The 14028-nt window shown below is 52.5% G+C and overlaps 1 protein-coding gene across 11 annotated transcripts in view; it reads right to left on the bottom strand.

Annotated features, from left to right (window-relative positions):
* Positions 1–14028, bottom strand: part of UNC5B (unc-5 netrin receptor B) — an 87410-nt gene that overhangs the window by 13714 nt on the left and 59668 nt on the right. For 10 of the 11 annotated variants that reach the window (XM_050305613.1, XM_050305614.1, XM_050305615.1 and 7 more), the window contains one exon: positions 2716–2937. In XM_050305613.1, coding sequence (XP_050161570.1) covers positions 2716–2937 — 222 coding nt within the window. Of the gene's footprint in view, positions 1–2715; positions 2938–5383; positions 5916–14028 lie in introns of those variants that run through there. The other variant, XM_050305623.1, reaches the window with a different exon arrangement.

Here is a 14028-nt window from a genome sequence, read left to right as displayed (position 1 = left end):
GAAAGAAAAAAAAAACAACACAAAAAACCACAACAAAACAAACCAAAGAAAAGGTACTTGGGCCAAGCACTTTTGGGCAACTTGGGGTTTTTAGAAGGACCCAGGATGGAAATGGCTCAAACACATCTTGCCTACCTGGAAAGCTCCAGCGGGGTGAGTTGAGCAGCCTTGGAAATGCGGGGAGCAGCCTGCAAATGCCCTATTTCTGTCCCCCTGAAAGCAATGACTACCCAAAACTGTAGGCTGAGGTCAAGGCTCACAGGAGTGACTACGTAAGGGCTCCCAGGCATCCAAACCCAGCCGCTCTTCCCGCCCGGCCCTTCTCGCCCAGCTGAATTATCCTCCCTGACTTGGCCTATTTTTGCTTTCTTCCACATGAAATGTTTTGGATCAGACGCAGACAGAGCATTACTGAGCCACGCTCATTCAAGACACGTCATCCTAAAAGTTCCTTTTTTCCTTTTTTTTTTTTTTTTTTACCTTCTTAAAGGTCCCTTTTTCCAAGCTTTTAGCCGCGGACACTTCAAAACTAACCATGTTAAGCTGTGCCTTTGTGCCCAGCTCTGCCCTGTGCCCTTTGCAGCAGCTTTCCTGACTAAGGCCAGGCACTGCAAATGCAGATTTTTTAGCATGTTAAACCACTTTGGTTCCAGCCCCTTTTTTCTCAGGGAAGCTGCCGGGCAGAGATGCCCACGCCGGCAGCTTTTACGTGCACAGCATCACCTCCACACTGAAGGTACTGTTGGTCTGTTCCCTGCTAGCAGCAATACCATCTTTGAAGCCTGGATGAAGGTGGTGTGCGCTGTTTCCTCCCCAGATTGTTGTGAAGGCCCAAGGCAAACGAGTTTCCCCTGCAACAGGTGTCCCAGATGGATACTCCTTTCCTGGGAGTGTTCCAGGCCAGGTTGGATGGGCCTTGGAGCAACCTGCTCTAGGGGAAGGTGTCTGCCCATGGCAGGAGATGGAACTGGATGACCTTTAAGGCCTCTTCCAACCCAAACCCCTCTGGGATTATATGAGTCTACAAAATATAGGTGGGTTTTTTCCACATTGCACATCAGTAGGCTATGAAACTCCCTGCTGTACGGCGCTGGGATGATCCAGAGGAGAAAGGAGTCCTAACAGCATTCAGACAAATTAACAAGTGGGGAATTCACCCAGGGCTGGACCACACTGCTCAGATACTGCCACTGGAGCAGGGAGTCCCTAATCATGGGTGGCAGAAAGCTGGGAGGGTGACAGAGCAGTCTGCATCGTTGCCTCCTCGTCCTGGTTCAGTGCTCTTCCCCTGAGCATCCTCCACTGCCATACAGAGGGCACAGGGACCTTTGGCTCAACCCAGTGTGGCCAGATGTTATAAATAAATTCAAAACCCCTCAGCAAAGGCTGTTCGGTCACTGACCAGCACTGACTCTGCCCTGCAGTGCTGAGGGTTTCAACTCTGGCCTCTGCAAGAGCTGGAAGGTGGAGATGCACCCTGGAAAAGAGAAATGCTGCGGCCCCTGCTCCCGTCAGCCTCCGGAGAAGCAAGGGGACAGCTTTGCCCTTCAGAGGTGGCATCTCTGACCATCCTTCCTCTGGAAGAAAAACACTCCAGGAGTAGCTGAAGCAGCTTCAGGAGGAAAGAGCCTCAAAGAGCCACAGAGGAAAGAAATGATCCCTCCTTTGCAGAGCAGGTTCAGGGATGGGCCCAAGCACAGACCGGCTCACGGCTAGTGCAGGATGGAGAGAGAGAGAGAGAGAGAGATGCCAGGGAAGGGCAAGGCTGTGGGAAAAACCACAGGGACAAGGATAGATTCTGTAAAAGTACTTGTGGCTCCTCCAGGCTGATGAAGTCTCTCCTCTAAGCCCAGCCTGACTTCTCAGGCCAACACCACAGCAGTTCAAAAGGACTGCCTTGGTTTAAAGCCCTCCAGATGCCACGTGCTCAGGGATTTGCAGGGAACAGATGTTACATGGGAACTGTGACTGTTTTTCTCCACCCCTGGTCAGACCACAGGTGCCAAAACTGGTGCAGAAAAGATGGGAGCTGAGCTAAAGCATCCCAATTCTAGCGAATCCACTTGATCACGTGATATATCCAACCCCACACCTTGTTCTCACGCCAGGAGGTTTCAAGGCATGGACCAAGCAGCTCTGCAGAGCCCAATCCCATGGAATAAGATGCCCCCTAAAATGCCTGAACCACCTTCTTACCCCATTCCAGACAGCCAGAGAGGCTGACTTATCCTCTGAGGCAGGGAAAAGCTCATTTGCCATCAAAAGGCATTTAAAATCCTACCTGCAATTGCTCTCATTACCCATTAAACACCTAATCCCTCTGCGAACCTGAGTAAGCTGCCAGCCTTTGCCACCCCTCCTGGCAATGACTCCTACGTGTCGATTAGGCACTTTGCAGGAAAGCTGTTCCATTTTTTTTTTTTATCGGATTTAAACATGCTGCCTTCAAAATCCCATTTAACAAGCCCGGGTCCTGCAGAAGGGTGAGCGTGCAAGCAGGCTGGCTGGCTGAGTTCCCCGGGGTTCCAGGGGGTATGGTGACCGCAGCACCACCATCCTGCCTTCACCAGCGCTCTGGAAAGTCTAGCTGTTGTTCTGCCTGGAGGAGAGCCACCAGCAAGGTTGGCTGTGCATGAGGGAGAAGGGCAGGAGCACCTGGAAAGAGGAGAGGGGAAGGGGAGGCGGGCAGGGGGACGCTGGGGTGGGTTTGCTCACCGGTGACCTCGTCCAGGCTCTCCTTGGTGACGTGGTCGTTCTGGTTGACCCACTCCCCGTTGCACTTGAAGTAGATCTGGGTGGCAGGGTTGGCGCGGCACACGAGCTCCACGGGCTTGTTCTTCACGATGTAGGCGTCCTGTGGCTCCAGCAGGAAGTGAGGGAGGGTCTCAGCCGGCGCTGAGGGGAAGGAGTCGGGCAGCACGTCGCTGTACTCCAGCCCTGCCGGGGGGGAGCCAGAGGGTGGGGAGGTGCCCTTAGTCCCATCCCAGCAGGTGTGCATCTCCTGCCCTTCCTGTCCTTCCCCAGGAGTGCCCTGCACACGGTGGTGTCACCAACAGACCGTGCTGAGGGTGCTTGGAAAAGCAAAGAGGGCTGGAGGCTCCCCTCAAAACCAGAAAAGCAAATCCCCAAATCCCTACTAGACAGAGAGCTGCGGGGTTCATCCTGTTTTTACCCAAGTACCAGCCCCTCACCCACACTCTGAGCCCAAAGCCTGGGTGATCTCACTAGAGGACACCACAAGGGAAAAAGCAGAGCAAACCCAGGTCCAGGGATGCTGATGGGGACACTGAGAGGCTCCACAGGGGCTGGTGTCCCCCACCCCAGGTCTGCTCCTCACAGCCCTGAGGAATGCACAGGTATGTTCCAGGCAAAATGCTGGCAGGGCTCAGTGCTGGGAATGCTGACCCTATCCCAGCACAAATCTCAGACATCCAGTGTGAGATCCACATCTTCAGTGGAGCTGCACTTGGGATCCCAGGCCCCTGTCAACACTTAGATTTCAGCATCACCACAACAGGTGAGAGATCGCTTCCAGCCTGGCCACCTCCAGAGAACATCACCCAAGGGTGCCACCAGGATTCACACTCTCCCACCCCTGAACCAGGGCTCAGTGACCTGGGGACCTCCATCTTCCTGCTTTTTTTTTTGCTTTCAAAAGACATCTAAATGCAAAAATAACCAGAAAAAGAGGTCAGGTCTGCTCAGGCCTGGCCAAGAAAAGTCTTGGAAACAGGTGAGCACCTCAGTGCTCGCACAGGGACATAATCCCTGAGGATTATGGGAACCTCAGGGTGGCTCATCCCCAGCAGCAGCTTGGGAAGATGCTGTGACTGATGCTGAGCATCATCTGCAGGAAGCCCGTTTCCAGCCATTTCACCCACTGAGATCGAACCCAAATATCACAGGACTAATAGAAAAATCCACAGAGGTGCACTGGGATGCCACTGCTTAACCTGTTGTTCCTGGGGAATCTCACTAGCAGTCAGGTCACATCACAAGGCTTTTCTTTACACCCAAAGGAGTTATGAGCTTTTCCTCCTCCTCTCTTCCCTCAGCCAGAGCTGTGATTCTCAACTCCAGGCACTGCAGCGTGCAGGAAAACAGTAAATATCCCCAGCCCCACGATAACATCTCCAGAGCTGGCAGGGAAAAGAAAGGAGCCCACTCCCTTCATCACCCTTGGCAAGGAACGGTGCTGCACAGAGAGAATCAGAATCCCAAGATGCAAGGAGGAGAAGGATGAAGAAGAGAAAAAAAAATAATATATATATATATAATCAGATGCATCAAGAAAACAAGATGACCAAGCTGCCTCCTGAACAAAAATCAGTGAGGGGAAAAAAAAATGCACGAGGTCAGTCGTTTAAAATCCATTTAGGAAAATTGACTTTCCATTTCCATTTAACACAGCACTAAGGGAGAGCGGTAGGACATTTGTCATAATCCATTAACTGCTCTTTTGGAAACAATGAATTAAACTCCGGGCTAATTTCTCTCTCTCTGGCTGGCTCTTCCCCACCTCTCTGCTGCTGGTTATTTCCTCCCCCATCTCGTTTGCAGTCCTGTGATTTTCCCCGGCCCTGCAGCGGGCAGGGGGACAGGGAATGCCGAGGTGTGAGCCCCCCACCCTGAGCAGTCCCACACTGCCCCCCGTGCCCACCTCAGGCCCCCGGTCCTGCTCCCCCTCTCCTGCTGAGCAGCCTCTTGCCTGTGTCCCACCAGCAAATATCCTTTATTTTTATTCTTATTCCTTTTTTAAAGTTACTACTCAATTTTTCATCCGCTCAGTTGTTGTTTTGTTGGTCGTTCGCTGGTTTTTTATTTCAAAAACCGCTTCGATGCCACAAATCTAAATTCCCTGGCAAAGAGGGCTGGCAGGAGATAATCTAACTGGCAACAGAGGCAGCCAACAAAACTTCACTCCTGGGCTCGTGTGAAAACCTCCCTGAAGTGATGCTCCCTGTGCCATGCAGCCTGCAAAGCCACACCTGATCTTCGCAGCTGGGAAAGGGCACAGACACCCTCCAAAAATCCACCTGGGGGCTTTGCTGGCCACCCATCCCCAGGGAAGGGGTGGCTCCTGGGTTTTGTTTAGTAAGAATGACCCACAAAGCGTCAGTGTCCCTAAGGAAGCCAATTTTCAGAAGGACCTTCCCCTATGGAGGTGACACCCCGAAGTGCACGTCCCTGATCCCAAACCATGGGCAAGGAGAGGTCCTCCTCCTTCCTCCTCCAGCAGTCAACACCAAAGGCATGTTTCCTTCCACCCCAGCACCACTTTGGTGACGCTCAACAAGACTTCAGGTCACCCAAGAGGATCTGGGAGCGGGGAGGGGATGAGTCACGGCTGGATGGGGATGAAAATGCCGGGTTTGTGACTCACCCGTGATCATCTGCGGTGGGATGAGTGATGCTCCAGGCCGTGGTGGGAGCCACCTTGGCCCCCCAGCACAGGGTTTGGGGCTGAAACACCCCCAGTGGTACCAAAAACCTGCTGGATCCCATCCGAGCCCCTGCTCCAGGAGGGGGGGGTCTGCTCAAATAAATGCTGTGGATCTCAAGCTCCACACCTCAAGGTTGTTTCCATGGAGGCACAGTGGCTTTGGGGACGAGGTTGATGGAATGGGATGATGTCCCCAGCCAGACCCATCATCTGCTTTTGGTGGCTATAAAAACCTGCTTAATTTAAGGTTTGAACCCAAAACACCTGAACCTTTAAAGCAAAAAGGATCTTGGCTGCTGGAAAAGTTTAAATCCTGCGAACTCACAACATCTGAGAGATCTTTTGTTTCTGGCCAAGAGAGATCTGGGGCCAAAAAAGCAGCTCTAACAGGAGACAGGGGAAAAGGATGATGGTTTTTTTGTGGCAGACTCACAACTGGGTCCATGCCACGGAGTCCCAGCCCTACAGATCCCTCAGGCTCATGAACAGGAGCAAATCAAGGGGGAGGATGATTCCTCCATCCAGAAATCCAGCTGGAAAAAAAAATAAAAAAGCATGTGCATCTGGGCAGGGCGTTTTTCTCCAGGATGATACGGCCACTAGTATTTAAACGAGCTGGGGAAGAATTAAGGCATAGGAACAACGGGGACTTTGGATGAGAAAAGGGAGGAGAACCATGCTGGGCACATTTATCATAAGCCATCAAGCCAGCCTTTCATCCCCCTTCCCCACGCCCGGCCACCCGCCGCATGGGAAACCTCTCTCTCGGCTAACACGCACGGGGGGGGTCCCCAAAAATTCCACATACAGTCGGTGGGGTGGGGGGGGGAAACACGGCTGCTTGTGCCATGTGGAGGAACAACTGCTGCTCTTTTCCTGCCCTGACTATCCTGCACCAACTGCAAAACACCTCAAAAATAAAAGCACTTTCCCGGTGGTGCAACCCCTCACCTCCACAGAGGCCACCTGTGCTCTGGCCACCCGAGGTGGCACTTCGGCCCACCGACCACAGGAGCAGCACGCACAGGAGGTGCTTTTGCAGGGGAAAGCAGGAGAGGAGCCCTGCACAGCCGGGATTTCCAGCCCCGCAATCAGACAAGCAATAAAACTCCCAGCAGTGACAAACTAATAAATATTTGAGCTCGCGCGTGCTCCGCTGACTGCGATCATCGTCTCCCTGGCAGACGTCTACAGGGGGTTCCCATCTGCTGGCTTCCCTCCTTCCCACTGGAGGTGGGTGCCTGCTTCCCAGCTCTCCTTTGGGTTTTAGTTTGTTGGGTTGTTTTTTTTTTTTTTTGGAAGTCCCAGGCTGTCACCATCCCACAGTCTCACACGGTGTTACGGGCCGGATGTGGAGCCTTCAGTACTCGAGATGGATTTTTGGAGGGGAAAAGGCAAGGTGGGGGCCACCTCCACCTGTGGGACCAAACCCCTGAGGCCTGGAGGATGAGGGTGTTGGGAGCAGCGAGGCGGGAAAGGGAGGAGGAGGGGAATAGGCACCGAGGACTTCTTTCCTCTCCCCATCCCTCATCACACATTTTAATCCGCCGGGGGTGAGCTGGATTATCCGCAGCATCTGTTCCCTGGGGGGTGATCTGCAGATGTTTGCAGCCAGTGCTTGCAACTCGGTGGAAGATCGAAGATCCCAAGCAACCCACCCACCCCCTCCACAGGGAGCAGCTCTGGAGCCGGGAATCCAGCCTCACCCTCCCTCCATCACCCCAAACCTCGGCACAGGGGATGGCAAGCCCGAAAAGCAATTCCCCTTGGAAAGCAATTCCCTTTGCAGCAACGGCCTGAGCAAACCTCCACAGGAAAGCGTTAAAATCCTCTCTCCTGCAATTGTTATCCCTCCAAATATTTGGAAGATTACAGGAGCATTAGTGGCTGCCCATCACCCACAGCCACCATCCCTCCCTCCCCCGTACCAGGCCGGCAGGGATGCGATGTAAGGATGTAAGGATTAAGCTGGGATGCCTGGGTTCTCCGGCTGGGTTTCTCCAGCTAAATCTCAGTGGCAGTGGACACTTAACCCCTTCTGTCTCCACCTCCCCCCATTCCCACCCGCCTCAGGGCAAGCGCTGTTTCCTGGGAAGGCCTGGGAGGCAATGGTTAAACCTGCCAGGTGGGTTAAAATCCTCCTGTAGAAATGAAAAAAAAATATATGGCAGCTTATCTCCAGCACCACAGGAGGAGAGTCATCTGACTTCCCAATCCCCCTTCCCAATCCCCCAGCAGGGATGGGAATGGCTCTGGCTCCAGAGACCGAGATGGAGGGGATGCTCTGGCCATGGGCTTGGCTCAAGGAGGTGTCTGAAAGGCTGGAGTGGGACTCCCCCCCTCCTCAGATTCCCCCTCCTGTGGCCTTCAGGGACAACCTCTGAACAGACTCATTTAGGGATTAGTGCTGTTGCCACTTATGCTCCAGCAGATTCCCACGCTGGAGCCACGGCGTGGCTCACTCCCACCCCAGAATGCCTGCCCCACTGAGGGCATCCCCACTGCAAGCCCTGGAGGGATGCAAAGGCTTCCTACCACATTCCAGTCCATCTCTCAGCTCTCTCAGGGAGCCAGAATCACCACTCCAGGCCTGCCCTTTTCCCATGGGCTTTCCATCACAGACTGTCCTCTCAGTACAATTTTGTGTCCAGCATTAACACACAGCCAAGCTTTTCATCCTAAAAGCACTCTGAGCATCCTTCCTCCCCCAGACATCATCTCTCTTCCCTGAGCATCCCAAATTCAGCCTCCCACACATGTGTGGTCACCCAACATGATGCCCCATCGCTGAGGAGGTGACAGCAACATCAAGGGGCATCTCCAAAGGCAAAGTCTCCATGAGGTGGAACAGTGCCATGCCAAGCCCACTGCCCCTTCTCCAGGGATGCCTTCCATTGGAGCCACAGCAGGGAGAAAGGAGGACCCCCTCCAAAACAAAGAGTGTCATTGAGGATGGGTTTGGAAGATTTGAAGCCACTCACATCAAACTCTCTCCCTGCTGCCTCCTTGCACAGAGCCCACAAAATCCTGTGCCTTCAAAACCCTGGGATTGCTCAAAGCGGGCTCAGGCACAAGCTGGGATGTGCTGATGAAAGTGAGATGCAGGGAATGTAACAGGTCCCCAAGGGCTGAGCTGGCTGATGTAACCCCCGGCCTCATTAACTCAGCGTGGCTCATTAACCTCTCCCTCCTCGGAGGGACTGAGGGGACGGGATGGGATAGACCCAAGAGAGGCCAAAAAACTGAGCATGGAACCTTCGGGAGGAGCAAGGAAAACCAGTGGTACCTGCACTTAGTGTTCATTTGGGCTCACACTGACAGAGGAGAAATTTAGGTTAGATTTATGGAAGCAATCCTTCCCTGTGAGGCCCTGGCACAGGTTGCTCAGAGAAGCTGTGGCTGCCCCATCCCTGGAAGTGTCCAAGGACAGGTTGGACAGGGCTTGGAGCAACCTGGGACAGTGGAAGGTGTCCCTGCCCAGGGAATGAGATGATCCTTAAGGTCCCTTCTAACCCAAACCATTGTATGATTCTATCTCATCTCCAGTCTGGTGCAAGGTTGGATTTTGAGGTCAAAATGCCATGGGGGAGACATGCTTGTGGGGTGACCATCCCTGTGGCACCTGACACCTCCCCCAAACGTGGTAACTCAGCAAAGGCTGGAACACAGAAACCCAGCCCCTGGTGTGCTGCCGTGTTCAGGGCTGTGCTGGGGTCTGTTCTACCCCTCTGGCCCCCAAAAAGTGGAGCCTGTCCCCTCCTGCACCCACCAGCCGGGAAAGCACCTGGAAGCCTGGCTGTGTGGGCTGCATTTGGCCTCTCCATTCTCACCAATCTTTTATTAATAACTAAACCTGGAAAGAGCCACTTTAACCTTTCCCCCCAAGCACCTCTGCCTGACAAACCAGCTCCTTTTCCTCCAGTGGCTGCCCTCTGCCAGGAGCTTCACAGTCCCTTTGCATCCCCTTCCTACCAAATCTGGCATCAGGAAAGTGCCATTCCTTCACTCCATCACCTCCAGCTCCTCCCAGAGCCCACCCAGCTCGGGACAGACGGACAGCAGGACAGACAGGCATTTCCCAGTGGGTTAGCACTCCCTCCCACCCGGAGACAGGCAGGCTTTATAATTAGAGAGCATTCCTCCCCAGCCTGGGTAATGAGGGGGTGCACCCAGCCAGCCCTAATTACACCCTTGGAAAAAAAAATAAGCAGATTCCTCCTCTCCTTTCCTTTGCAGGCCAAAGGAAAAGCCTGCAGCCGGCCTCCCTCGCTGCACACCTTTATTCAACCAGGACGGGATGGGGAGGGGGGAACAAAATAAAGCAAGCAAAGTCCGTGCTGAGAAAAGGCTGGGAAGGAGCAGCTGAGCAGCACCGAGGATGTTTCTGCATGCAAGGGCCTTATAGATAAAAGCATACAAATAAATCAACTTTTTAGCTAAATTCTCAGGTCAGGTTTTTGCAAAGCAGCCTGAGAGGTAAAATAAGGCAGGGTGCCCTCACATCCAACCGCAGCATCTCTGAACATCCCATGGCAGCATCCTTGGGCTCACCCCAACTCAGCACCCCTGCCCATCTCACAGCAGCGTCTCTGTGCCCCTGCCAGCCGTGACTAAGAGGGTCCAACCCAAATCCCATCCATCCCCAACCCCCAAAAAGGAGAAACACCCAGGCTCTGGCAGCAACTTCCCTTGCTGGGAGTTGGGGAGAGAAGAGATTCATCTTGTTGATTATGCATTACGCCGGAGTATTTATGGAGCCACTACTCTTTTGTTTATCTTTATGATTATTATAATCAAAGACGAAGCCTCCTGAGAAGTGTAAACAGCTGAGATCCCTTATGGTACAAACCTCTTCATTTTTCATTATATGGATTTATAACACGGCGCAGGCAGATGGGAGTAAATTGTTCCTTATTTCTGGTTTTAACGGAGCAGAGCTCTGAGCTGCGCAGGTCCCTGCAAATACCCACGGAAAAGAGAGTGAATTAAAAAGAAAAAAAGAAAGAGAGGTAGAAAAAAAAAGGAGGAGGAATTATGTAGCAAATCCCTGTTACACTCTATTGTGCTCGCTCCTTTTGTGCTGTTTTATACATTCCCTTCAGGGAAGCAGTTATGTTGGAAAACTATCTCCAAATTTCATCTAGCGCTGGCTCTTGTTACAGGCACAGACACTTCCCTTTGTGCTATTTTAATTCCATTGTCACGGTCCTCTTGTAGGGTTTGTTCTATTTACTGAGCTACAACATTATTTTTAATGGACATAATAATTATATGAACTTTTTTTATTTATTTGCTTTGGCTCATAAAAGAAAAGAGCCAGCAGCGGAGAATGTGGTAACGTGCTGTTTATTCACATGTACGGCGTGTGCTGGGTTTCTGTTGTGAAAAGAATAATAATTTCAACAAGAAAGGAGAGAAGGGAAAAGAAAACAAGGAACAAACAGGGACTTGTTGCCCTGGTTAACGCCAGAAAGTCCGAGGAATTATTAATTATCTTTCAAAGTGCAGTAACCCGAGTGCAAGATGGGATCTCTCCTTGGAAAACAAAAAATAAAAGAGAAGGAAAAGAAGGGTCTCCTGTTCAAATGAGCGGTGCAGTTTTAAAATGCTACCTCCATGTGAAGGGAAGTTACTGGTTTTGCAGAGAGAGAGAGAGTGATTTCCCTTCACCCAAATCACGCACATATTTCAAAATGTAAATTCCCCAGCATTCCTCCCAAGAGGGCAACTTTCAGCTGGGGGTTCTTTTTCCCTGAACGTGCCAATCCAGAGGCGACCGCCTTGGCTTTGGGCATGAAAAGTGACTTTAAACCAGCAGCGAGCAGGGCTGGGAACTACCCACTGCTCCTTGGGAAGAGAAGGATGCTCTGCTGCCCAACAGGCATCATCTGATGCCTGAGCACCCCTCCCTGAACACGCACATCCCACCAGACCATGAGCTGGAGGGCAGCGGCTTTCACCCTCTGAGCATCCCGATGCCAAACATTCCAGGGAGGGGGGAATACAACCCAACCAGGCTCTCTAAAAGTGGCTCACAAGGTTTGGTGTCCTGGGTGGTGGCACTTGTGTCCCAAAATCCAGAGGGGGCGGCTGTGTCGTGTCCCACCCCGAGGAAGCCGATGCGACGGCACGAGCCCAGCGAGGCAAAGCAAAAAGTTCAGGCAGCTGGCTGCAAAGAAGGGACCTTCTTTGCAAAAAAAGGAAGAAAGGAAGAGAAAGCTGGGGATTTTTGTGTCTGGTTTTTTGTGGGGTTTTTTGCCTCTTGTTTTTTTGTGTTTTTTTTTTTCTTCCCGTCGTTTTTGTCTTTTTCTCACCCACTCTCTCCTCCCGCCAGCCCTGGGAAGCCAAAGCCGGCTGGAAGGATGCTCCCGCCGCCTCCAGCCAGCCTCTCCGCAGGCCCCTCGCCAGATGCTGCCCTACTTTTTCCCGACGCTTTTCCCACTGTTCTCCCGCCGCTCGCTCGGCAGGCGTGGGCTGGGAGCGGCACCCGCTCCCCAGGACCCGCAGCACCCGCTCCCCTGTGCCAGGCACCCAGACCAGGCAGCCAGGGGTCACCTCCCACCCTGCCAGACATTCCAATTCCGCAGGGGAAGGTGCTCGGGGCAATGCTGATTTGAAATCATTTTAATCTTCGCGTTATTATTTAATCATTAAAAAAAAAAAAAAACATAAAAAAAACAACAAAAGGAAAGGTCCACTCCGTGCCCCGAATTCCCCATTAATTCAGCTGGGGGAGGAACATCACAAGAGCGGCTGATTAAGGTCCCTTTATTAAACAGTCTTTAAAGTTGCTCTTAATCTTTCAGATTTGTTGCTACGATAAAAAAAACAAACCAACCAACATTAAAAAAAAAAAAACAACCACCACAAATGGAAGCTGGTAATATTTTGCTTTTCATTGTCCTTTCTCTGCCCTTTTCTTCCCTTCTCCTTTTGCTGAGAGGACAAACAGAAGGGAAAAAAAGGGGGGAGAGGGAGAACAGGGATAGAAAAAGATTTAAGAGAAAAAAAATAATCCCTGCTGATGCTGAACGTCAAATATTAAGATTTTTCTCTCCCCCCACTTTCAGCAATATCCCCATTAAAGAATAAACCCCCAAACAATCAGCGAGACTTGCTTAGAGGACAAGGCTTCCCCATTCTCTCTTCCCTGTTAGGATTTAATCCCTGAAGCCAAGAGCAGGTAGGATGGAGAGCAGGTCCCCAGACCAGGGCCTGGGCATGGGGACATCGTGGCACAGAGGGAGGTCTCCAGATGATTGCAAAAGGATTTTAGCAATTACCTTGATTAGTTTTACTCCTTTCCCTCTAAACCCCACAGACAGCTGGGCTCCCAGAACCTCTCTCTCACCTGCTTTTACAGAGAGGAAAAAAACCTGGGATTTGATTCAAGCCGGGAGGTTTTGGGGTTTTTCTGGGGGGTGGCTGCCTCACCATCCAGAGTGGGAGCAGAAACACCCCACGCTCCAACGGAAGGAAACCCCTACAAAAAACAAAGCCTTTTCCCCTCACGCTCCCATTTCCATCGAGCTGGGAAGCCCTCAGGAGCTTCCTAGCGTTGTTTTGGCACCCTCCTCCCCTCCCTGGCACTTCAATACCAGGGGACCAGTTTCTTCCTTTCTCACCACCGGGAATTTCCACCTTTTCTTCTCTGGACACAGCCCCTGTTCCCACAGCAATGAGCTTCTCTTTCCTCCCTTTGTCCTCTGGCACACACACTCCTGTTCTGCCTCAGGGACCAAACCCTCGCTCCCAGGTGGGCCAACCTCCTACCTGGGAGCATCCTTCCCTTCTCAGTGGGGGTACCGCTTGGTGCTGGAGGTTCCAGGGCTGGAAATGCCCCAATTTTGGGGGGTCTGTGCCACTCTGTGTAGGTGGGACTCCACCTGGAAGCATCCCAACTGATGCTGCAACACATCGGATACACGGACACGCAAATCAACGCTCCCTCCCTCACCTTCCTCATCCCTCCCTTGGTGATACAAGACCCCAAGGTGTGGATAAAACACTGCCCTAAAACACACGCAAGACTGCCGAGTTAAATAAAGTTTGGGATGCTGAATCCAGGGTCGTTATGGTGACAAACACGACCTCCCAGGTGGAGCACGGCTTGGGTGGATGCAGGACATCCACGGCAGAGCAGTGAAACGGCTTCAGAGGCATCTCCGAGGGATGTACAGCAGAGAGAGGGACCAGAGGTGATCCAGAAGGGTCTCAGGGGAGCAGGGGCAAAGGATCACGCATACTGAACGTCACGGAAAAAGCAGGGGAAAAAAAAAAAATCACGGTGCCCCCCAGCCTCGTCCTTTTCTCCTCTCTGCGCCCCAGCGGCTGCATTTCCATAAGCGATCTGCACTAATTGCTTTAACTACGGCCGTGCTGCGGGTAATCAGAGTCATTAGGTGACCTCTGCTCCGGGAGGGCAGCAGGGTTGGCGCAGCTCCCCACGTCCAGCACCACGGGGCAGCCTCCCCCCGGGGCAGGGCACGCTCCTGCATCCCTCCCCCGTGCCACAGCAACGGAACTTGGCTCCAATTTACTCTTCCCTGGAGCCCAATCAGTGAACGGCCCCCCCCCAGCTCCTG

The sequence above is a fragment of the Myiozetetes cayanensis genome, unplaced genomic scaffold (assembly GCF_022539395.1).
Source record: "Myiozetetes cayanensis isolate MyiCay16 unplaced genomic scaffold, myiCay2020 scf10, whole genome shotgun sequence".
Taxonomy (NCBI): Eukaryota; Metazoa; Chordata; class Aves; order Passeriformes; family Tyrannidae; genus Myiozetetes; species Myiozetetes cayanensis.
Note: the sequence above shows the minus strand (reverse complement) of the source record. Positions and strands in the feature narration are given on the sequence as shown.